Source organism: Micrasema longulum, unplaced genomic scaffold, assembly GCF_059751315.1.
Source record: "Micrasema longulum isolate JH-2025_06_02 unplaced genomic scaffold, ASM5975131v1 h1tg003125l, whole genome shotgun sequence".
NCBI lineage: Eukaryota > Metazoa > Arthropoda > Insecta > Trichoptera > Brachycentridae > Micrasema > Micrasema longulum.
In genome coordinates this window covers 7501-35142 of record NW_028280221.1, presented here as the reverse complement: position 1 = coordinate 35142, position 27642 = coordinate 7501, and the positions used below count along the sequence as shown (strand labels likewise).

The 27642-nt window shown below is 33.3% G+C and overlaps 1 protein-coding gene across 1 annotated transcript in view; it reads right to left on the bottom strand.

Moving 5' to 3' along the window:
• The window catches only part of LOC148271078 (filamin-B-like), a gene marked incomplete at its 3' end in the record, with an annotated part of 49658 nt that overhangs the window by 16891 nt on the left and 5125 nt on the right, over positions 1-27642 (bottom strand). Inside the window, 2 exon segments of the mRNA XM_088241866.1 lie at positions 1104-1327; positions 5011-5258. Coding sequence (XP_088097992.1) covers positions 1104-1327; positions 5011-5258 — 472 coding nt within the window.

Below are 27642 nucleotides of genomic sequence, written 5' to 3'. Positions count from 1 at the left end.
TGATGACATTGCATCGTCGGTCATTAGTCTCTTTTAGGTGAACTAATTTAACACGTGTGTGTCATCGACTATGGACTATGGACCTTACAGATCTCTACACAGGTCGCAGTGACGTCAGGAGCTTATAAAGCACTGACCTCTATTTTCCTCAGTTACCAGTTAGTCAATAGTAAATCATTAATTCAGTTTTACTCTTGCGCTTCATTACCAAATCTGTATTATTTTATCTTATTTTATTTTTTATTTTATTTAATTGGAAAGCCAACACATTTATAAATTTATAAGATACAATTATATTATAAATACATATCATTAAGTCCAATTAAGCTTCCACGTAATATTGTTATTGTAAATGTTGTCACATAAAAATTATACATAACATTAAATAACTAATCATACAAAACTTATAATATTACTAAACATGTTAATGTAATACATATCATTAAAAATATATCTACTTTTGAATATTGGTCACACAGTTGCACATTATAATATTTAACACAATTATAGTTGACCATACAGTTATTATGTACCCACATACAGAACTGCACATAACCTGCATAAAATAGGCTGCGGATTCAAGGTGCAACATCATAACTTGAATTATTTTTGGAAATTTCATTTTTAAAGGAAGCTAAAGATATGTTATTAATATCAATACAATTTAATTTCTGATTACATATATTGCAGGTTCTATTAACAAATTAATTTTGGTGAGATTTACTGGAACATTTAGAAATTTTAAATAGAAATTGGTATCTGGTCTGCATTGCTGGGACTCTAAAATTAATAAGTGATAGAGTTTTAGGGCAATATATTATGTTATTTAATGTTTTATACATAAAAATGGCGTCAGCCATGTTCCTGCGAGTTTGGAGAGTTTGGAGTTATATTATACAAAGTGTAATAAATACACATCGAAGTATAATGGTCATTTTCTTCTGTCATTTCGAACTGGGGTAAGAACTCCCTACCTCCACAAATACAAATACATTAGTAACTCGAACGTGATGTCCCAACATCAGCAACCACAAAGTCCTACAGACTTTCTGAAATTCTGCCATCAGTATCGGTAAAATTCACTACTTTCCATCATGACTCACCGTAAAGTTGGTGACTGCCCTCTGCAGCCGGGAGTTGACCCAACGCAGTGTGGCGTGGAAGCCGGGGGAGTCAGGCTTCATGAAGTAGGACAGGTAGGTCATGCCCGAGAGCTCGTCTAACCAAGGGGATGCCAGGTACTCCGGTTCCAGCACCATTGGCACACCGAACTCGCGCTGAGCTGTCTCCATGGCGCGGCGACAGTTGTCAATGCTGTCATTAGGATCTGCAAATTAAATTAAATTTCAAATTTATATTTGAAGCACTTTGTAGTTATTCGTTAAAATTAAAACAAAGCAATTTTTGAAAAATTTCAGCATTCCTGAGTTACCCAAATATTTCAATTTTGTAGCCAATTTTTGTGTATTGTAAATAACTCACTATTAGAAAATGGGAATTAAATTGGGAAAATTTGAGCCTCAGATCTTTAGTCCGACACTAGCCACGGGACCACAACTCGGTTCTCTTCTGTAAACGGCGAAAACAAACCATCACGCTGCTTTCCCATAGACTAGATTATGCTGATGTTTCCATGTCTGATTTAAGCTGTGAGCAACTCGATAAACTTGAACGACTTCAGAATACATGCGTAAGGTACATTTTTGGTCTCAGGAAATATGACCACATTTCTGGTTATCGTAGGCAACTAAAATGGCTCAAAATTAGACTGCGGAGAGACTATCACTCCCTCTCACTCCTGTTCAATGTACTTCATAGTCCTAACGCTCCTATTAAGTAACGATTTGCGAATACCATAAACGAGTTCTCTCTTCCTTCATTTCCTTATTTATTTACGGAAATAAAGACGACTTTTAAATGGTTTATTGATTCTGGAGTTGGATTGCTTAAACTGATTATTAAAATAGATGAAAATACTGTTTTTAAACGTCTCTATCTTAAATCCATGACCGCAAAATCAATTATTTCTATTTTTACTGTAAAAAATACAAAAAATTACCAATTTTAAACAAAAAAATATAGCTACTTTTTAAGTAAAGATTGTTATTTTGTACTTTGTAGACTTTTAAATTCAACAATTTTTATTTAAAAATACAATTTTCGCATATTGACTGTGCGTCTTTCATATGACTTCAAAATACGTGCATTAGGTATATTTTTGGTCTTAGGAAATATGACCTCATTTCTGATTATCGTAGGCAACTGAAATGGCTCAAAATTAGACAGCGGAGAGACAATTATTCCCTCTCACTTCTGTTCAATGTACTTCATAGTCCTAACGCTCCTATATATCTGCGTGAAAAATTTCATCGCTTATCAGTTCATGGTTTACCTCTTTGTTTTAATTCTCAAAGCACTCTCTTAATAGCCATCCACAATTATTCCTCTTTCTCCTCTAACTCATATAGTGTCCATGCGGCTCGACTGTGGAATCATCTCCCATCCACCATCAAAGGTGTTACTACATTATATGTATTTAAATCACGTCTGAAGAAAAATCTCTTTTTTCTTCCTTAATCTCTCCTCCTTTCCTCTTTGATCTTTTTTATTTTTTTAAAATTTTATACACAAATACATTTATTTATTTTTTTAATATCTTTAGCTTTTTTTTATCTTTATTTTCTGTTGAATATGTTTTAACTTAAATTATAAAAATAAAACTTTTATTTTATTGGTTGGTTGGTTGGAAGAAATTGCCATTTGGCAAAAAGCCCGCCAATGTACAATTAAAATTATGTACAAAAAATTGAATAAATAAATAGACAGAGATGATAGAATGCCTCTTTAATCTATATTTGCATACTGAGCTTGCATCCTTTACATTCATACATTTTCTAATACACAAGCGCCAATTTTTCTGACTTTTGACATGTCCATTTTCAAGTATTTGTTGAATTCGGTCATGTCATGTCATTCCCGGTTTTCCTCGTTTTCTGCATCCATCAACATTTAAGTTAATCCTTTTAGCCGTCCTTTCGCTGTCCATTCGCTCTGCAAGTTCAAACCAACGCAGCGCTCTTTTCTTGATTTTGTTGATAATGCTTGTCTCACACTTACATAAAGCACGGTTCTCAATATTTGTGCACCTGTCGTGCATAGTTTTACCGCATATCCCCCTGAAAGATTGTATTTTGAAGACGTTCAGCCTACTTTCATCCATGGTTTTCCAATTCCATAGTTCGCTCCCATACATAGAAGTCATTACCAGACTTCATTGTGAACTGCTAATTTTGCCTGTCAATCCATTGAAAATTGTAATAATTAAATACGAAAAAAACATCAAAGAGTTTGAGAGATAATTCTGGATTACCGGTTACCAAAACAAAAAAAATACCACAATAACAATTATATACTAATGACAGAAATTCAAATACTTTTGTATTTCTTTATACCCAGCTTTGAATGTTAAGATTATATTTTTTGGTTTGTTTTAGTACAAACCATTAATCATGATGTTTGAAAGGAAACTTATTTTAAGACATCTGTGCTTAAGAAATAAGAACAGTTATTATCTGTCTGTGGCATGAGATTGTTACAACAAAACGGTTGAATACTTCAATCAACTCATTTTAAATACTCAAGGTCTGCTAAGCACTCGATCGGCAATCAGAAGAAAGAGATCCAAGTTTCGGAATGGACAGTTTGTGTTTTAAATCTATATTACCTATGTATAATAATTAGTTTAATCAGAGATGTTGCAGTCGTTGACATATATTTTGTCAAAAAAAGATAATTAAATCAGCATAATAATGAAAATAATCGCGCTGGTCACCGGAGTCTCTCGTGAGTCCCTCGGCATAACTGTGCTGGTCACCGGAGTCTCTCGAGACTCTCTGGAAATAACCTTGCCGGTTGCCAGTGGCTCTCATGGCCGCTTTGACATGATTGTGCTGTTCACCAGCGGCTCTCATGACTGCAGTTTTTTAAAAAATATCTTTTTAATAGATTATTAAACTAAGCCAAAAACTTTTTTAAAATTTTTATGTATCGTATTATCAGCTGTATTTTTTTAATAACTTCGCGTGTGACGTCTTAAGTTCTCTTCCCCTTCTTCTTAATGAGTTTGCTGATTGGTATATTGACCTATCAATTGTTGTCAGAAGAACTAGTGACGTCCTGCAAAGTAGTTGGTTTTTACTAAAATCATTACAATAATTTTTTTCATACATTTTTAAGAAACTTTGCGGTACAATTTAATGCTCTTACTGCATGTAAGAAAACATTTTTTATATCCAATTTCCCATTGGGCTGAACTTCTTCATTGAACTGGTCACCAGCGGCTCTCTTGACTGTTTCGAAATGATTGTGCTGGTCACCGTCGGCTCCCACGACTCCCTTGACCGTAAGTTTAATTTTTATTCAAGTTTAATTTTCTCTGCTAAAGTATCGCTTACATGTAAATCAAAACTATTTGGGTAACAATAAAGGTTATTGATTTATAGGAAAAAAAAATCATTCATAGTGAACATTGATTTCAACTTGGGTACATTATATTGCTCAGTTAAGATCGAGTCACCACGCTGCCTCCGCTCTTCCAGTGAACTTAACCCGAGCTCCCTTGAGCGGTCCTCGTATGATTTATTTCTTAGAGAAACTACCATTTTAGTTGCTCTTCTCTGGACATTCTCCAACAAATCTACGTCTTTTTAAAAACAGGGACTCCAGATATGGTAGGCATACTCCAGGAGTGGACGAACATATTTTTTATATTTTTTTTTTTTTTTTGAGGAAGGAGGTTTGAATATAGGAGAAAAAAAAATACGGGAGTATTTGGAGCAAGTGTGCGAGGATTTGAACTGTGGCTTATATGTCAAGCTGAAGAGGGCTGCAGAGAATAGAGACCAATGGAGGACGAGATGCGGGACTTTGTTGCAAACCAATCCCCAGGATTGGGACTGCCAAGAAGAAGGAAAAAAAGTGTAGAATATAACGTGGGATTGCGATACTCACTGAGCGAGCGCCAGTGCGGCGCCAGCCCCGGCCGGCAGTAGTCGAGCAGCGCGCTGAGCAGGACTCCGCTGTTCCAGTCCGTGGTGAGGTTGGCCACGCGGCACTCGGGCAGCACGGCCTGCAGCCAAGCCAGCATGAGCTTCCGCGGCGGGAACTTGCTGCGCCCGATCTGGTAGCGCACGATCAGCGACCAGATCAACCCGAGAATCAGCTTCAGGTTCCCGTTCACGATATCCACGTTGCCTGCGGAAGGAAAAAAATGTAAGGCATGTATCGCAATACGTCGCACTCAAAATATAATATAAAAAAATTAAAATTTACAAACATACAGGTGGTAGGTATTACAAATACTTCAAACAGTGTACATCTTTGTATTATATAATTCTTCTGTATTTGTGATGTCACTGAACTCCTCCTAACTGGCTTAACCGATTTACGTGTGGTTTTCAGCACAATGTAGATCTTTGCGCTGCGCGTGTTCATAGATATTAAAATTTTCAATCTAATATGTAAAATAAAAGTTAAGCGCATAAATCGTTGCATTCGACGAGAATGCATAATATACAAAAAAATTGAACGATTTTGTTTTTTCATGTTTAAAAATTTTTTGTTTTTTAATGTTAACAAACAATATTTGCTTTTTGTGGATCCCTATTAGATTCATTCTTTACGTTTTTTTTTTATTTTTTCCCATTTATTTCTTTTTACCTACTGGATTTTTGGTAATGCTTAAATAATATTGACTGATAATAACATATATAGACGATATACACCAATATAAATGATATACATTTAAAAAAATCATATTCATGAATAAAGTGCATCCCTGTAGGTAAGTTTGATATTTGCTAAAATAATTCTATATTTTAAAATCAATTATTTGATGTTTTGGAATTCAACCATAAACAAGTACCTAGGTACCTACTTATGAAAATGAAAAGTCTTTTTCCAAGGTAATAGCAGGCAAGCCAAAGTTCGGGCAGGACAACGTCTGTTGGGTACGCTAGTTATAATATTAAAAAAATATATATTACATAATGCTACTTCAGGTTTGCCTGCTTTACAAGGCATCAGGTTGTCGACGTCCTGGACGTCCGCTGGTAATTTAGTTGGCAGTTCATTTCAACTACGAGATGCGAACCTGACTCGTGAACCGCCGACAGAGATGCCTGGAGGATCTTTGTGAACACCATATGCTCCAACTAGGTGGCGGACGATGATAATGACTAGATTGGTCAACTATCAAATAATTAGTAAAAAGTTAGGGCGAATTCTGCTTTTCCGCTATTTTGATAAACTCTATTTAATGTTCAGATGTGAAGAAAAAAAAAATGGTTACGATTTTTTTAGTAAATTATTTTTTTCAGAATTAAAAAAAAAAATAATGAAATCTATAGGGACGTAATTAAAAGCAAAAAAAAAATTTTCTTTCAAAATTGCGGCATGAGCGGGGGTCGTTCAAGGTCACAAGCTAAAGGTTTTAATCACTATGTTCACCGATCCTGTTAAGTTTCAAAATAAAATAACCTTTTTTATCAAAAAAAGTTAAAAAAGTACATTCCGAATGACCTTGAACGTCCCATACTTATAATAAATCTCGACAACCACTCGGTGGATCTAAACCAGGTTTTCACTGTCATGTAACGGGTCCTAAATCAAAGCTACTCGTATTTTTTATATCTTCGAAAAATAAAACTAAGTACGTCTTATTCGATTTTTACCGAAAATTACCGAAAAATACCGTATTTTACCAAAATCTGGAAAAATTCCCGTGAAATGCCGCGGTGATTTTACCGCCTTGCATCGCTAGTGTGAGCCGCGGTCAAATGGCTGAAGAGCCGCACTTGGCCCGCGAGCGCAGTTTGCCGACCTCTGTAGCTCAATCACAAATAACTATCGACGTGCTTAAAAATATGCTAAGCATTTGAACGATCACAATGAACAATAATGAACATGCTCAAGTTATCGCAGTGAACGCGTGTGTAATCTCTAACTCAACGCTCGTGTCGGTTTGTTTTTTGTTTTCCTCGTAAATAAACACAGTTCATTGGCGAAAAATCGGCGTTTACTCTAAAAAATAATACAATATATTACAATTGCAAAATAGTAAGGAGTATCTAATACAAAAAAGTAAAAAATAAATTACAACTACTATGGCGACAGCTTTTCTTGACATTTGGCTTGCCAACCGCCGGCTAAATGCAATAAATAGCGTGATAAATAATAAATAAATAAATAAAAACAGCAGTTTTAGAATATTTTCCATATTTACACCGGAGAAATTCAAATATGTGATTTTTTTTTTAGGATCATACCTAAGTCGCGAAACGTAAATATTTTGACATTTAATATTAGGTGTTCACGGATGTTCCTTTGGGATCGCGAATACGATAAACAACCATTTTCTAATAGTGAGTTATTTACAACTTGTTGAAAATGGTCATCAAAATTGAAATATAAATTGGGTAAAGTAAAAGAACGCTAATATTAAAAAAAAAAAAAACCATGGTGAGAATTTTTTGTCACGTCGCTTATTAGCACATCGATAGTTATTTGTGATTGAGCTACAGGGCTGCTATTCCGAACGCTCTGGCAGCCGTAGAAAAAACTTTTTAAAAAAGTGGAGGGGATTTTTGCACACAGTCCGATGTATTCAAATATGATTCTACCCTTCTTCTGGACAGCGCTGCCATTTTTTAGAATCAATCTACCGAATTCTATTGAAATTCTACCGATTTCTTCGTTTTTTTTCATAGAACAAAATTTAAATACAAATAAAACGAATAAATGTTACAATAATTTATTGTTATTATTTGTCTCACTTAGGTTGCCATCTATTGATTGTTAAAAAAAACTTTTTATCTATTGTACATAGGTATATACCTAATAAATTATATATTAATGAAATGAATTGGTTAGTATTGGTGAATGGCGATTCCCGATTATTTTCAAATATATAATATTGTGGTATGATAAATCATGACCATAGAATTTCATGACATTATTGAAAAATTCACATATATCTTTGTTTATCTTATAAGGAGAAAAGAAAGGGGATCACCTTTCATATAAAAATTAAAGAAATGGTTTTTCTTTAGTTAATTATCTATTTAAATTTACTTGAACCATTGTTTTAAGCGATGTTTTCAGTACTTCAGCAGTTAACGGACTTTTTTTTACATTTAAAGAACTTTAAAACATTAATAAGTTCTTTGTTTGGCCATTTTGTTTGACAACAAAGTTTGACTGATGATTGTAAAAATGACCAAGACATAGAAAGATAGAGACGACCCATCAATTTCAGGGCCTCTATGCTGCAAGACGCTTCTAACTGCAAAAAAAAAACTATTTATACCGAGTCCCAAAACATAGTATTGATGAAATAGATAGTAAAATTTTCAGGCGTTGCCTAGTATATAGGAGAAATAATTCAATTAGATGAATCTTACCCGCATAAATATAGGTTTCAGCTCTTCAACTTCACAAACATCAACAGATGAAAGAATGGAAGGAATATAGATGTTCAAATATGGGCAGAATGGTGAATGTAACACAGTGTGTAAAGTGGCCAAGTGGCCAGCCAATGACAGGTCATAAGCCCTGTAGATGCCTAGACTTCTAAATTACCTTTTCTGAAATATTCTTAATCTCTGTTGTAATATGTTAAGATATTAAAATATCGACATAACCTCAAAGTAATGAAACAAGATTTACCTGTATTCTGGGCCAGTTTTGCAAGCCGGAATCAAAATATTTTGGTGATTCACATATTGGAGTCCTTTTGGTTTTCAGTTGTTCATTTATCACGCGTTTTCGACTATTTAAAGCAACGGTCTTCGACGAAACGGCGCTTTAATTTTGAACAACTGTCAAATTTATTTTTGCTCCCCCCCCCCCCCCCCCCGAATCTACCGAAATCTACCGATTTATTTTTCTGAATCTACCTATTTTCGCTTGATCCAGTCTGGCAACCCTGCTTCAGGATTATTCTCAATTCTATGCCAAGGGGTATTTCACCATATTATAAATTCTGATTAGCTTGTATGTCAGACATGTCTATATATTAAATTCCTTTCTCAAAAAGGTTTTCCCTCACAGTTGCGATAAATTTCAAGAAAATTACCCACATATTACGGCTTTTTTTGCAGAAATTGTCAAAAGCGGCCATTTTGTACAGGTACCTAATTGTTGTTCTCGTGTCATCATAACGAACGGACCGCGAATGATTATTGTGACACGTGGGAGGAAAATGACCTCTATGCCCACACACATAAGCCGGTTAATGCGATGCATCTATGTAGGTCAAGGGACGTCAATAATATAATTATTGTCACAATATTATTATATAGGTAGGTTAATTGTTAATTCTTTACTTATTTACCTATAGTCCTTAAAATATAGCTTGATTAAATTGACAGCTGCCAAACTAATGTAACTAGTGATGGAAATTACTCCAACAATGTTTGAGTATGTCCAAATGCTTGCAGACTGGCTGGATTTCGATTAATAGTTTCGATTTAAGGTAATTTATAAACAAATACGTTTATTTCTATTTTTATATATTTTTAGCTTTTTAATCTTTATTTTCTATTGATGAACCTGAATTATAAAAATAAAACTTTTTTTTTTAGTTGGTTGGAAGAAATCGCCATTTGGCAATAAGTCCGCCAATGCACAAATAAAATTATGTACAAAAAGTTAAATAAACAAAAAATTTCCTCCCTAAGGAGTTGTTCATATTTAAATTTGTTGCAACAGAGAGGGAAAACATTTTCGAGAAGGGAATATGGGAGTCTAGGCATTTACAGGGCTTATGACCTGTTAGGGCGTTACATTTTCAGTTTCAGTGCTGCAGAGCAGCGTTTATTTTATAATTAAAAAATACATATAAGAATTTGTTATCCACTAAATCTAAAGACTTTTCGGTGGGACACATTTAAAAAAAAAAAATTATGACAGGTTTATATTACATTTATTTTATTTATATTTTACAGATTTATTTATAAACAGGCACTATAAAGTATCTAGAAGATATTTCTTCAGCTCTTTTTTTTTCATTTGAAGATTTTTCGTGTTAATGATGGTTTGTGGGAGATCATTGAACAATCTTGGAACAACGCAATTTAATGTTCGCTCTCCGAAGTAATTTGTAATACATGTACATGTTACACAGTGTGTAAAGTGGCCACTTAAACCAGCCAATGACAGGTCGTAAGCCCTGTAAATGCGTAGACTCCCACATTCCCGTCTCTAAAATATTTTCCCTCTCTGTTGCAACAAATCTAAATATGAACAACTCCTTAGGGAGGAAGTCCAGCCAGTTTGCAAGCATTTGGATATGCTCAAACAGTGTTGAATTAACTACGTGGTAAAAGAAGAAGTATAAAAATTGGAAAAAAAACTTCAGGCGTTGCCTAGTAGGTGATGTGGTCCAGCCGGATGAATCTCACCGGCATTATAAAGGTTTCAGCTCTTTTATTTTTTATTTATTTACAATTTTTAAAATCCCGTTAGGGTTACATTAGAAATTTAATATTGTCTAGTCATTTTATGTCTCGTCTAGTCTAGTTAGTTCAGTCATCATGTGCTTTTTCAGATTGATTTTAAATTTGTCTCCAGTAAAAGTTTTCAAGTAGTAAGGTAAGTCGTTGTAGTGTTTAAGTCCATTATGTAGTATTTTTGACTGTTCTGTATTTGTCTTTGCTTTTTCAATATGATAGTGTTGTTGTTGTCTGGTGTTATATTTGTGTATGTCAGCATTTTTTACTAATATTATGTCGTCGTCTTGTATGTTTCCCAGTGTTATTTTGTGCACAATTTTTAAGGTGTTAATTTTAGTCAAGTAGTTCATGTCAAACTGGTGTGTTTTTTGTACAGTTCAGTCGTAGAGGTCAGGTAGGGTAGGTTGTATGTTAGTTTGTTTACTTCACAGCAGTCAACAGATGGAAGAGTTGAGAAGATGTGGATGTTTAAACATAGGCAGAATGATAAATGTTACACAGTGTGTAAAGTGGCCACTTAAACCAGCCAATGACAGGTCATATGCCCTGTAAATGCCTAGACTTCCATATTCCCTTCTCAAAAATGTTTTCTCTGTAGTTGCAACAAATTTAAAAATGGAAATTACTGATCACTGACCGTGTACCGATCAAATCGATTTCATCAGTTTTTTCATGCAAACATGATACTACTCTGTTTCCGAAAATTGATAAAAAACGCAAAAACAAGCATATCATAACACTTTGAGCATCGGCCGAATAAACATATAATTTACCCCGTGCCCGGCCCATTTTTGTGAAATTTCATGCTTTGTGAAGGGTTTCTTAAAAGTGTCATAATTATGAAAATACTAGGTTAAATCAATTGAAACTTTTCATATTTATTTGAAATAATTAAATAAGTCATTTTTGTACGATAGTTTTGCCAACATTAGCATTTATGGAGAGCCACGTTGCGCATTGCTATGTTCGCACATATACAGGGCCTAGCTTTTTTTTTGTTCTTTGCTCCAGGATGGAGTCGTGTAAACACGTGAATATAATAACCATGCGTTGTATTCCGGACCCATGTTTTCACGTGGTTTACCAGCAGCGTAAAATTACTAAAAAAAGTCACTAAATATCAATAAAATGCACCTTTTTAGACAGCTGGTAAACCACGTGAAAACACGGGACCGGGACACGACGCATGGTTATATAATCACGTGTTTACACGGCTCCGGGTACAAAGTGTTAAATACTTTTTTTTCATTAACAACAAATGTATCATTATTTTACATTGATAAATTTGTCCCATCTTTAGCATTTTCATCAATACAAGCAGAAACTAAATTTAGACTATTAAATTATTAATTAATTTCGCAGTAAAAAACTACTAAAATTTAACTTCAAACCAGTAAAAAACTAAATTTAGACTATAATATTGTCGACCAGTAAAATATTGATATTTTGTGGAGAAAAAAATATTGAAAATTAATTAAGTGAAACGTACGTAAATTTCGAATCGTTAAAGCACAAAAATGTAATCACTATCTCTAACGTTTGTGGCGTGTCTGGCATATGTACCTCAATAACAAATAACTTTCGACGTGCTTAAAAACATGCTAAGCATTTGAGCGATCACAATGAACAAGCCTAAGTTATCGTAGACATAAGTCAACGCGTGTGTAATCTCTAAGTCAACGCTCGAGTTTTGTTTTTTGTTTTCCTGGTAATAAATAAAGATCACTGGCGAAAAATCGGCGTTTACTATAAAAAATAATACAATATATTGCATTTGCAAAATAGTAAGGAGAATCTAACATAAAAAAAAGTAAAAATTACAATTACTGTGGCTTCTTGATATTTGGCCGGCTAACCGCCGGATAGTGCAATGAATAGCGTAATAAATAATAAACAAATAATAATAGCAGTTTTGGAATATTTTCCATATTTACACCGGTGAAATTCAAATATGTGATTGCGCAGCAGGATTATACGTCGCGAAATATTTTATAGATAAAATAAGGAGCGAAAGCGCACGCACAAATTTTTACCTCGTCAATTTTACTAAAAACAATATAACAAAAGTAGTGAAAGTATAAAAAAAATCATAGTAAATTGTTATTTGTAAAACGGTGATTATTACTTAGGTGTTGGTAATTATTCAAAGTGTAATACAAATTAGTTTTATTCTTTGTGTGACCAAAAAGTGCAACTCTACCTACTACAATACAAGCAAGTACAATACTGTAATTATGACTCGCGCAAATTCAGAAATGATATTAAATTTAAATGATCGTATTATAGCGCTTAGTGGGGAAGTAAATCAACTAAAGGATTTGATAGTTGAACAAGGCAAAATGATTCAGCTTTTACTAACTGCAAATACTTCAAAACAAGGGACAAATCACTCATACGTTGACGCTGTCAAAAAAGTAAACAACATACCGAGGCATACTATCATCGTTACTTCGAATGATTCTAAAATAGATAGCGAAGAAGTAGCCAAAAAAATTAAGTCAAATATTAATGTGTGCGATCTAGGCATTGGTGTTAAGGAATTTCGAAAAGCAGCAAACCGAAAAGTAATAATTAGTTGCGAAAACAATGAAGAAAAAGACTTACTGAAGAATGCCATTAACAGATCATCGAGCGGCGGACTTAAAGCGGAAGAAGCCGTTATCAGGAAGCCACTTGTTATTTTTAAATATGTGTTGAATGAAATTAAAGAAGAAGAACTTTTAATGTCACTTAAAAAACAAAACAAACAATTGAAAAATATCGGTGAAAAAGACATTAAAATTAAATACAGAAAACGGGTAAAAAACGAACACTTATGTCATATTGTGGCGGAAACTACGCCTACAATTTGGAAAGAGCTAATCTCCGCCGAAAAAGTGAATATCGGATACCAAAAAATAATTGTAAATGACGAGTCGCCACTGATCCGATGTACTAACTGCCTATTTTATGGACACACTAAACGTTTCTGTGACAGGAAACTGACATGCGCATATTGCACCGAGGAACACAAAATGCAAGACTGCAAGAAAAGGCAAAATACGGACACCTCGCCAAAATGTGTAAATTGTGCTGATGGTTCAAATGATCATTCGGCACTCAGTTTAGATTGCCCTGTAAGAAAACGAATGGATTATATAGCCAGAGCGAGGATACAATATTTTGATTGCTAAAATGGTAAATCTGGATTGTGATTATATTGATTATGAAACATATAATATAGATTATGAGCGAACTATCAATATCGACGAATGGATAAAAAGGGAAATAACAAGCGAGAAACTTGTTTGTTTACAATTAAACATACGGTCACTCACTAAACATTGGGATGAGCTGATTCTCACACTAAATACATCGCTCGAAAATATCGATATTTTAACAATATGTGAAACGGCAGTCAAAGACGAAAGACAATTACAATTATACAAGATAGAGGGTTATAATATGTTTAATTACTGCCGAGAAAACAAATCAGGTGGTGGTATTGTACTTTTCATAAAAGATAATATCGGTTTTCAAGAAAAAAAAATCCAAAATATTGGGGAAGTGTGTGAATGTATATATGGAGTTTTATCATTAAAAAGTGGTAAAAAAATTCATCTCTTCTCAATCTACCGACCACCAAATAAAAGTAAGTTTATTTTTATCTGTGAAATAGAAAAACTACTCAGGAAAATCGACGAGAAGGACTCTATTATATGGCTCGGAGACATCAATATAAACCTTTTGGAACAAAACAATGGTACCGTACAAAAATACGAAAACATGATGGCTTCATTTGGATTAATAAGATGTATTAAAGACGTAACGAGGGAAGCAATTGTGCAGCAGAGGACCGTCTGCTCGTGCCTGGACCACATTTATATTCGTGACAAAGAGAGTATGGTATTGAGGGCATGTGTTCATGAAAGCTCTATAGCAGACCACTACATGACAGCTGTTTTCATCCCATTAAAAAAAACCGTACACATCGTAAGGAAAAAAACATCATCATTTTTATCTGACAAACTTATTGATACTAATATTCAAAAAATAAATTGGAACATCCTAATGGTAGAAACAGATCCTATCACTCTTTATAAAAAAATTTTAATTAATTTTAATACAGTGTATGAAAATAGTAAAATGGTGCGTTCGGAAGAAAACAATATCAAGCATTGTTCCAGAAAGATATGGATTAGTAATCATCTTTTAGAAAAAATTAAAATAAGAGACTCTTTATGGAGAAGATGCAAAAGTTCGCCCAAAAATATATCTTTTGGTACTGAATATAAACAATACAGAAATAAATTAAATAAATGTATTATACAGGCCAAGAAAACATACTATAATGAGAAATTTCACGGCTGCGGAAATAACATCAAGGCGACATGGATCCAAATCAATAAGGTGATGGGAAGAAAGGAAAAAGCCGATTGTGACGAAATATTGGAAAAATACTTTTTGAAAACGGAATCTATAGAAGATACAGCAGAAAAATTCGTTACTTTTTTTCAAGAAGGAGTAAATAAATTACTTCACAAATGCAACATCAAAACAAATGTATCAACATTTAAATCAAGACTTCACTCGATGTATTTACCTCGGGCCAAAACCTCACAAATTACTAAAATTATTGGGACAATGAAAAATTCGAGAACTACGGGTATAGACAATATAAGAATGTATGATATTAAAAAATATGTTTCAATTTTGAGCCCTGTGATTACGCATCTTATCAACCTTATTTTGAGTACTGGTTTAATTCCAGAAGTGTTCAAGCACAGTATAGTGAGACCTATTTACAAAGGGGGAGATCATTCTAATGTAAATAATTATAGACCGATATCTTTATTGCCTGCGATCGAAAAAATATTAGAAAAATATGTGTGTATTAATTTGGATCAATATTTGGAGAAGTTCAATATTATTGATCGTTGTCAATTCGGATTTCAGAAAAAAAAAAGTTGCGACGATCTATTACAGAAATTCGCAGATTACATAAATAATGAATTGAATGGCTTACAGCACATCTTGGTTTTATTTATAGATTTTTCAAAAGCATTCGACACTTTATGTCACTCAAAATTATTAGAAATATTAGAGTCAATTGGGATAAGGGGAACACTGCATTCTTTTTTTCAAAATTATTTATCGGGGAGAAAAATGAGCGTCAAAATTAAAAACATTTTAAGTTCAGACAAGGAATATTTATCCGGAGTACCTCAGGGATCGATTTTAGGCCCAAAATTATACATAATTTATGTGTCATTTATAAAAAAATTGTTTCGGAATGTTAAAAAATTTATCTTTGCAGACGATACGGCACTTGTGATTTCGGGGAAAAATCCACTAGAAATGCAAGAAAAAATGCAAAACGATTTTAATAAACTTTTGAATTGGGCACATGATTTTGGTCTCATTATTAATACAAAAAAAACAAAATGTTTGTATATCAAATCACCTCATGCTAAAAAATACATACTTCAAAATTTCATTGCCCATAATGTTGACTGTCTACATAATAAAATTCCACTACACTGTAACTGCGATATTATTCAATTTGAAAGTCAATATAAATATTTAGGAATATATATAGATGTAAATTTTAAATGGAATTGTCAAATATCTAACCTTTGTGATCGATTGCGGACTCTAGTTAGTACTTTTTATAAGTTATCGTTTATTCTGCCTAAAAGTACACTCAGAATTATTTATTTTTCCTTGGTGGAGGCTATTCTAAGATATGGTATCAAAGCATGGGGTCACTCAACAATCACAAACATAAAAATGATACAGAGTTTACAGTGTTCCATCGTTAAAAAAATAGTCTCTAATGATATTTACAAAATAAGGAGTAACAAATGTGTATTATATAAATCTATTAAGGCGCTGCCGGTTCGAGGAATTCTGTGGCTCTGTATCATTTTGGAACAAAGAAATAGTGATGAATTCAAAAATTTATTGGAACATGGTTATAACACAAGATTTACACAAAATGATGGTTTAGTGATTCCAAAGACAAGAAACAAATATGGGACAAGAACTTTAAAATATGTGGTTCCAGTTATGTTTAATTTGTTACCAAACAATCTGAGAAATGGCACTACCAAAAGTGACAAGGGCAAAATAATAGACTGGCTATTCGATCAGGAGTTTATATATTTAAAAAATTGAATATTTGTAAATATAGATATATATAAAATAGAATTTATAACTAAGTAATATTTTCATGGATGTTTGTGTGTGTATATGTATGTTCACATGTATGTATGTATGTATGTATGTATGTGTATATATGTGTATATATGTATGTATGGATATGTATGTGTGCATGACCGGGTATAAATATGTATGGATATGGATGAGGATGATATATAGATATAGACTTACATATAGATATAGATATAGATATAGATAGATATGTTAATAAATAATGTTTTTAATAAAATGCTTTGTGCCCATTAAATATGTAAACACTTATGTTTAAAATTTTGGTACTCCGGTTCTGTAATTATTTATTTTTTATCTTAAAATTGCGTGATCATTCACTTATTTTTTTTGCTTTTTTTTTACATCTTCTAAATATTTTTTTTTTTTTGAAAGCATCAATTACATGTACTTTTTTTTCGCTCCCTATATCTAAGTTAGTAGTAATTATTATTATAAAACCATGTAGGACTATCATATGATTAATTGTAAAGGATCTTTACCGACAAGCCATATTCATTGGCTTGGTGAGTCCTGTAAAAAAAAAAAAAATGTCAAAAATGTCTTAAAATAACTAAAATGTAATAAAATATTGTATGTACATAATAAATAAATAAAAAAAAAAAAAACGTAAATATTTTGACATTTGATATTAGGTGTTCACGGATGTTACATTGTGATCGCGAATACGATAAACAATCATGGTGAGAAAATGTTCTCACGTCGCTTATTAGCACGTCGATAGTTATTTGCGATTGAGCTACTGGAGATTCAATTTTATTAAAGTTAAAAATTTGTGTATCCCATAATTGGGAGCATTTTTTAAAAATATATTTTTTCCATAGAATTAAGAATAGTCCAGAAAACGCATACGCACATTAAACAGAAGGCGACTAAACTACTCATAAATGAGTAGGTTTACGTTTTGACCCACTAGTTTCTTTGTAGACGCCGCTTAGTACGCAACTCCTGATTTGAATTCAACTATGCCGTGTTGTGTCCTTTTAAAGTGTAGACATACTGCTAGGATCTTAAAGAAACAGGATGCAATCATATTTCACATGTAATTAGCAAATGAATGTGTATGTAGCAAATGCATTACTTAAACATTGAATTATTTTTCCATCTGTCAGATTGTCGAAGAAATGAAATGAACATTTCGTTAGTGTTGCCAGGGTAGTAAATTTTTTTACCCTACTTTGCTCATCTAATGAGAAAACTTATGAAAATTGGATCTCGGATTCAACCACTCTATCGTGGAAATTTGACCGACATTATCTTTAAAACATCAAATATTATTTAACATGATATAAAAATATCCGTTTTATGTAAAATAAAATTTGTTTTATATTTTAAGTTTAAAGTTCAGTAATTCAATTACTCTTATTAAATGACCCTTTACTTATCTACTATGTTGTGTCAATCAATATTTCCGCGTGCACAGTAAAATTTTAGAGAAATTAACATATTGGTTTTTTTTACCTTACATTTGTGTTATAATTATATTTTTTTCCCATCGTGCAACATTACGCGGCGACATCACGAATGCGCGCGGCGAAAGTGCGGCATAGTGGGGGAATTAATGGACATAGTCCGATGTATTCAAATATGATTCTACGCTCCTCCTGGACTATTCTTAATTCTATGATTTTTTCTATCGTTTTCTTTTGTTCAAATAGATATTTAAGAGGTATAGGTAGGTACATGACGTCATTATTGTATACTTTGTACTTGTGTGTAGGTACAATGTAAGTGGGAACGACGCGCGACGCGAGGATTGTAAGCAGAAAAAAACAGTTATGTTCCATTGTTATTTTTACGCTAATTCTTCAATATTTCCAAAGTTCCGCTGCCTTATCTGCCTTCTACTATTTGCGATGCACTTGGTTTGTGTTTTACAAATGGCCGACAATGAACACGTCAACAAAATACAGTTCTTCGGAGAGTCGGGATGTTGGCATGTCGGTAAGTTATGACACAAATTATTTATCGTATGGCGCCGGAGACGAACGCGATTACAAATACCTGATGAGTGATAGTAAGACCTGGAGCCAGCGTTGCCAGACCCGATCAAGCGAAAAAAGGTAGATTCAGAAAAATAAATCGGTAGATTTCGGTAGATTCGGGAGAGTTGGTGGGGGGGGGGAGGAGGGGGGCAAAAATAAATTTGACAGTTGTTCGAAATTAAAGGACTGCAATAAAAAAATCAAAAGGACAGCAGTAAGTGAATCACCAAAATATAGTGATTTATAATGTCTTATTTTTCTAACAAAAAAATGTAAATTACAATATTTCATTTCAATACTCAAATATTCACTTAAGAAAATGAATATTTGAGTTGGTTCTAATAAAAAATAATAATAAAATACATAGATTAAAATTCAAAATATTATTTTATTGAATGATGACACAATTTTATCAAAATATATAGTATTTTTATTGTCAAACAAAGAAATAATTCAATATTATGTCATTTTTTTTGGTGATACCGTGTATGTTGGATTTGATCCGACGTTTCGGCTACCATTGCAGGAGCCATCTTCAGGGAAAACTGTGTGTTTTATAGAGAAATGTATGTGTTTATGTACTAGTAATTTGTACAAATTACTAGTACATAAACATAATCATTCTTTCCTACAAAACTAGAAATGTGCCTACTGCTGACTGTGACACGGTACAAATTACTAGTACATAAACACACACATTTCTCTATAAAACACACAGTTTTCCCTGAAGATGGCTCCTGCAATGGTAGCCGAAACGTCGGATCAAATCCAACATACACGGTATCACCCAAAAAAGATACATAATATTGATAACAGTGACCGTGAAAACCTTCGCACCCAATTAAAGAAATAATTAACGCTTTAAAGTTCTTTCAGTGCAACTTAAAACATAAGAAAAACTGCTAGCTGTTGAAGTACTGAACAAATTATTAAAACAACGATCAACTAAATTTAAATAGATATTTAACTAAAGATAAAACCATTTACATTATTTTCAATATGAAAAGTGATCCCTCTACATTTCACTTAAAAAAATAGACATATTTTTCAATAATGTCATGAAATTCTATGCCATGATTTATTTTACCATATTATATTCAACAATACTAGCCAATTCCATAATTAATATATCATTCATTGTTTACTTCGGTAGTCAGATGGCAGAAGGAACCATCTGTATTTTTGTCTATGTTTTTGTTTTCAAAAGTTTTAATTAATATTTCAGTAAATACACGCAGAATTTTTTTTTTAAATTAGCGTCATTTAGAATGGAAATTTATTATTGAAAAGCAACACTAAAGTATTTTAGTTTGTGGATTGAAGTCTTGAAATTAGACGTATTCCAGCTCTCCTGAACATTTTTGAAAATTACAGGTGGTCCCTTCTGCCATCTGACTACCGACTTATGTACGATAGGTAAGCAATTTTTTAAATAAGCAACTGATGGCAATCGAAGTGCGCAAACAAGCAATAAATTATTATAATATGAATTCGTTTTATTTGCATTGAAATTTTGTTCTGTGGAAAAAACAAGGAAATGTATAAAAATCGGTAGGATTTCAATCGAATTCGGTAGATCGGTAGATTGCATCCAAAATCGGTAGATCTGGCAACGCTGACCCTACTACAGAAATAAGAAAGCGGGCGAAATATCTCAATATTAACCTATGAAGAAAAATCAGCAGCGTTGCCAATGCTTATTTTCCAAATTCCCCAAAAATCTATATCAACTTACCCAAATGGGAAGAAAACAAAGTCCCGATTCCCTACAAATTCCCGACGAAAAAAAGTTTTGATAAAATATATATACGAGTATATTAACATTAAATAAAAACTGGCTAGAATCGTAAGTGTAGCAAGGGTCTACCATCGGTAATTTTGCCATTTATCCACATATAACATAACCATATTTTATAATAAAAAAAAAATAGACCTAAGGTTTAGACCTGATGATTAGTCATCCTCGATATTTCGAGGGGACGTTTGTGGGCTCTTAAGAAGAATTAAAACTAATATTGTTAATAACCTACCTTAGGATTATCTTGCGCTTTTTTATCAACAACTTTTAACAACCATTTATAATTTTTTGCTCAAAACCGTTATTATTTTGAAAGATAATAAAACAAAACGCAAGCAGTCATTTGTGCAAGTACCTAATGTGCTCATTAGACTGTCATTGTTTTCATTTTCCGTTAAAAAGGGGATCCCGAATTACCATTTGAAGTTGATATTGTGTTGCTATAAAAATATATCGATTTCATTCATAATAATAACAATGTTTTAATCACTTACTATCAAACTATCGACGTGTTAGCTAAAGATAAATATTTAAATAGTAAAATGTTTAAACCCCCGCATAATACCAAACCCCACAAAATACCCAATCGAGTTGAGATTCCCCACATATGAGGAATTCCACTGTTTTCTAATTTATTTTTTTCTATTAGCGTACTATTTAACTTAGCAAATTTTTTTTGTGCATTATTTACAAAGATATTATTTTTAAAGTTACATTTATCAAATACCGCGCCAAATGACTGTAATCAGTGTGTCACTTTTCAGTAGTGACGTCATGAAACGGTTGGCGTTCTTACTTTCACTGACCTGACAAGAATCTATGGAATATTGCTTTGATTACTTCATTTAGTTGATCGTAATTTGCTCATTTCTATGTTATGGTTGTTTTTACGAACGTTTCGATTTAGAAAAACCTAGAAAGTTGACATAATCTCTGGTTGAAATGTAAAATTATACTCTTTTTTTTCTATGGTCAAAACGTTCCTTACAAGGTGCGGGGGCTTTAAAGCGGAAACCGGAAATACTACACGTAGATATAAGGAGTGACGTCATTATTTACGATTTAAAAACGAATACTATTTTTAACATTTTTATTTATTTTTGCGTGCGTTTTTGAGATATTTCATCCTACTCCAAATTGTTTAAATATTCACGTGTACACGAAAACATTTTAAAAATTTGATTCCGGGTTGGGCTGGAATTCCTCATTGGCAACTTTGCAAATCAGGTTCATTCGGTGACACGAAAAGGAAATAAAATAGTCGAGTTGACGATCGTGCTCGCGATCGCAAACATCTTCGTTGGCTCGACTGCGTCATGGTAGTTTATCAGAAGGGAATGTGTTGTTTTCCCAGAGCAAATAATAACAAAGAACGAGAGAAGGTAACTCTGGGAAATGTTCAAGAACAGCTGGATACAATTATTCAAACTGCCACAGTATATTTTTTAATATGTTTTTAAATTTCATTGATAAATCTTAATTACATACATTTAACAAAATATTTTTACTTTTTAAATTCACATTCTACTGTTAATGATAATATTTTTAACATCCTTTGTAAATGTTGTCTGAGTCTTTTGTTTAGTTTTGTCTGGTGGTTTATGGTATAATTTCAGTCCCTGGTTTAATAGTCTCGACTGTCCTTGTCTCATTTTAGAAGGTGGTATATTATATTTTTCTAATATTCTCGTATTATGTCCATCCAGACAAGGAAGGTGTTATTTACAGTTACAAAATATTTATTTTCTCCATTTTTTGTTTTATCTAGAAACGTCCTTCTTTCTTATGACGGCAGTATATTTATGTAAAGTAACTTTGTTCGTTGTTCTTTTAACTAATTCATGCATTTGTTTACTACACTGCGACCATATTATTAATCCGTATACAAACTGTAGAAGTATGAAAGCATTGTATATAGTTGACATCACTGGCGGCTCCTGACCAAAAATATTGGCAGTGCATTTCTTTACATTTTGTCAACTTGTATATTATTTAGTTCAATAATATTATAATACTATGATAAGTATGACGTGATAAACGAGCACTAGTATGACAGCCCGCGCATCGGAACCAGAAACGCTAAATGCGCCCAACATAATACGCGCGTTATAGTTAACTAAATTCGTACTAATATCATGTCATTACTCATGTTCAAAGTGACATTACAAACGAACTTCAAATCTGCGCATGCGTTGGCAATGCCCGGAATATGTATAATATTATCTTCTCCCTCTAACGCACAATTCATCGGTATGAAGCATTGTCTGTCTCGCTCAAATGATGATTTTTTGAGATATGATATATTTCGTACAAATTCAGGGTAAAAGATTGTGCAAAACAGAATATGAACTGGGACGATTGCGCATGCGTAGACAAGATGAGAAAATCGTCCGCTACGGTTGATTTCGCTAGATCTTTTGGCGCTAGTGTTGAATATTATGATGTTTACGTGTATAATTTTGCAACGAATCCCTATTTCTTTCTACGTGCTTATAACATATTTTTATTATCAATAAAATGACTAATTTATTTACACAAAATTTTACTTGGCATTGCACTGCACTTATGCACATACTTAGGAACCGCCTCTGGTTAATATGTTAACGTATAAAAGACTATGGTAACTTTGCGCACGGTGGTGTAATATTGTGTTACCACAAGCAAAAGACGGAATATTCCAAAGGTAAGACATTTGAAAAAAAAACATGGATACATAATGTTTGATAATTCATTTTCCATAATTTATAAAAATTAACGTATAATATATCCCACGATGTCAAAATACTCCTATCCGCTGATGATCTGAAGATCTTCAGACTTATTCAAACTCATTCGACTGTTCGATTGTTCAAAGAAATTCGGATAATCTTGAGGGCTGGTGCACCAGAAATTTTATTTTTCTTAACGTGGATAAGTGTCATGTAATGCGGTTTTCTCGAATAAAAAATACATTGGTTTTTCAATATAGCACTAATGCTATTACTAATAATACGACAATATCTCTTGTAAAGAGAATAAAATATCTGGGTGTCACCTTTGATGATAAATTAACTTTTGTAAATAGAGCCACAAAAACCTTAGGCTTTGTTATCAGAACAACAAGAGAGTTTAAGTCTGTTAATGCATTGACAATATTGTACATGCCCCTAGTAAGAATCCAGTTAGAATATGGGTCCTCAGTTTGGTCTCCTTATTATGTTACCTATATTAACAGTGTGGAGAAGGTCCGACACAAGTTTTTAAGATTTATGAATTTCAAATTAAACATTCAAATTAGAGCTTAACTATAAATGTTTAATGAAGCAGTTAAAATTAATATGCATTAGTGATAGAAGGAAAATTTTAGATTTAGTGCCGCTTTTCAAGTTATTAAATAATGTTCTTGACAGTCCCGAACTTTTAAATTGTGTGAATTTTTATGTGAGACAGCGTGGGACGAGACAAAATATTTATTTTGCTGTTGATTTGCATAGTTCAAACTATGCCAAATACTCGCCTATTCCACGGTTCCACATGTTAGCGAACAAACATGGAAACATAGATTTATTTAATTTATTTTTATACCAATTAAAATCATTACTTTTTAATCACTTATTTTCTAGATTATAAAAATGTACCAAGTGTTTTACCGTTTATGCTATAATACGTCGGCTCTGTTACTTCAATACTTTTTATATTTAAACCCTTTATTTATTGTTAATTTTCTGCATACTCATGTTATAATTTCTTATTTAATTTTTCATTATTATTTCCTTATTTTCTGCTGATTTTATTTCATGTATATATATTTTCTATACTGTGTGCAGTGTTTTGTTTCATTATAATTGTTTTTCAATATTATTTTACACTTTGTCAAAGGCGCTAGCCGTCGAAATAAATAAATAAATATTTAGCCCTGCTATGGCTAAATAAAATAAAAACTATTAATACGCCGCTCATTTTATATGCTTGCAATAACCGACTGATCTGATCACACAAACACTGGCCACAGAACAGGGTCTCCGTCTTCCTTGTAATGAATTCTATCATCAAGCTTTATATTTTTTGTATGTAAATCCAGCATCGTGATACAAATTATCAAACCCGGTGTGAATGTCCATTTGAAAATACGAAATTTTTTACATCATGGTATTTAAAAAAAAAGAAAAGATAAATCAAGAGTTAACTCTTGTGTGACTGTGATGTGAATTTGGCCCTGTTACAGCAAAATGAATTAAAAGTCATAAATACGCCGCTCATGTTACACGCGCGCAACTCCCACTACTGTCAATAACCGAATGAATATTGAATCTGTTTCACACAACACCGGTCACAGAACAGCGTCTCTGTCTTCCTTGTTATGAGTTCTATCTTCGTGCTCTCTCTTATGCATACGCATTACTGTAATGCCGTCACATTCATTTTTCGCGAGGCAAGGATAAATATTTTTTGTACTAAAATCCAGCTTTCAAACCCAAATCCAGTGGGAAAATGTCCATTTGAAGATTAAAAAAATACAACTTCATCGTTTAAAAAAATAAGAGATATATATCCAGTCTTGTATCATATCACCCCCCATCTCACACACTTACACCCACACAAACACACTAACATGTATTGTACGAGTATTTAATGTATTTCTGTGGATATCTGTCATTGGTTTTATTCTCTGTATATTTTATTTGTATATTTTTTTTTACATTTATTACTGTTGACATCCCCAATAAATAAAATAAAATAATATAAATAAATATGTAGACTAGTGTGACGTCGTTTTTCGGCCTCGTGGTGTAATGGTCAGCGCGTTAGCTTGTCATGCAAGGGGTCTAGGGTTCGATACCCGACATGGTTGATACGAAATATTTATTTAAAAGGGGGTTTTCAGGCTAGAATATTTCATAGTCCCTGGACTAGTCCCTGCAGCGTAAGACTGATCACCTTACCTTCATGTAACAAAAATGTTCAAGATACGCTGCGATTGGTGTACCGATGCAGTGCCCTATGCACGATTTGGTGTGAAAAGGGAATGATGATGATGAGTGTGACGTCACAGCCACACAAGAGTTAATATAACACTGACGATTTTTTGATAATCAAAGATGTCCCATAAATTACCGTAAAAATCTGCACGGTATGTTGCACTGAAAAGGCAGATCTCAAAGGGGTGTAAAAACCGCAAGTAGTCCGTCAAATGAGGCCCGTGTGGCCGATTGGAACCTGAAGGGCTGATTACCGAAGGCCGAATTTCCAGCATGTAACAGTCGACTACATCCACTAGTTTTTTTTGTGTGAATGTAAATTGACCACGCAATTCCGAAGACCATGCATTTATAATATTTATATTTTGAGTAGGAAGTTCCGGACGGAATGCGGTGTCATGTTGTGCCCACACTCTTGATTAAATAACTGTGTAGTAACAGGTATTAATGGGTAATTGGTTGTCTTTGTCCAGGTGGATAAATGCGTAGTAGAGACAGAACCACCCGCTACTTGCCAAAAGTCCTGGAAAAGAAATTAAGTTTGCCGACGACATTGGACCATTCTATAACAATCAAACAGACGTACCAACAAACAATGGCATAAACGAAGACCTGACTATGTTGACTAAATGGCCAAACACAAACTTACCTACGCTTACTGAAAAAAAATGCAATATTATCCATTTTGAATCTAAAAAAAAATGACATAAAATAGATGTACACATAAATATAGTACACATAAATTGAGCGTGTTAAATATTTAGGATTAACAGTAGATAGACAATTGACATGGAAAATTCATATCAGCAATTTAATTAGCAAAGTGGCGACATTATCGAGTCATTTTTTAAATATCAAAAATTTTGTTTCAAAAACGGAAAAAAATCTAATGTATGAAGCCTATGTAAAAACTAAAATATGTTATATGCAACTACTATGGGGAACAGGATATCAAAATGACATAAACAGACTACAAAGACAACAAAATAAAATATTAAAGTTAGCATATTATGACCTTCCCTATCTAACAGCAACTAGAGAACTTTTTATACAAACAAAGCAATTAAATGTAACTGAACTCTTTCAACTAGAATCATTAAAATTTATCCATAAATTAGCCACTGATGTTATTGTAGACGTAGAACTAAAACTTGTAAAAAATTGTAGTAAACATGGACATAATACGAGAATATCAGAAAAATATCATAATATACAGCTTGATTGATATGAGTATCAATAAAAAATGTATATATTGTATATACTCATGATGATTGTCATAATTCCCATTCCCCTATACACGATCTCCTTTCCCTAATAATATATCCAACCTCTCAGTTAATGATTCCGGCCCCCCCTGCGGTGCTATTCTGAACCGCTCTCGCGGCTGTGAAAAAACACTTTATCTTGTGTATTTTGTATGTAAATACCTACACGAGATAAATGGTTTTTCTACGGCCGCGAGAGCGTTTGGAATATCAGCCCTCGTAATGATCCCGTTTATCCGACTATAATCCCATTTTCCCACCCATTCTCCTCATCCATAATCCCGTTTCTACTTCTATAATCTATTCTCCCCATCCATAACCCGTTTCTACTACTATAATATATTCTCCCCATCCATAATCCCGTTTCAACTACTATAATCTATTCTCCACATCCATTATTCTATTATTCCATTTTCCCCACCCATAATCTCATTATCCCCCCTCATTATTCCATTCTCACCACCCGTTATCCCATTCTTCCCATTCATTATTCCATTCTCCACACCCGTTTTTTCATTCTCCCCACCTATTATCCCATTCTCCACACCCGTTAACCCATTCTCCCCCCCTATTATCCCATTCGCCCCACCCATTATCCCATTCTCCCCACCTATTATCCCATTCTCCCTACCCATTATCCCATTCTCCCACCCATATCCCATTCTCCCCAGTTATTATCTAGAACTATAATTCCATTCTCCCCACCCATTCTCCCACCCATTATTGCGTTCTCCCTATCTATTTTCCCGTTTCTAGTGCTATAATCCTGTTTCTCCGACAATAACCCAATCCTCCCCACCCATAATCCCATTCTCCCCACCTATTATCCTATTATCCCCACTCATTATCCCATTTTCCCCATCCATTATCTAGAACTATAATTCCATTCTCCTCTCACATTATCCCATTCTCCAC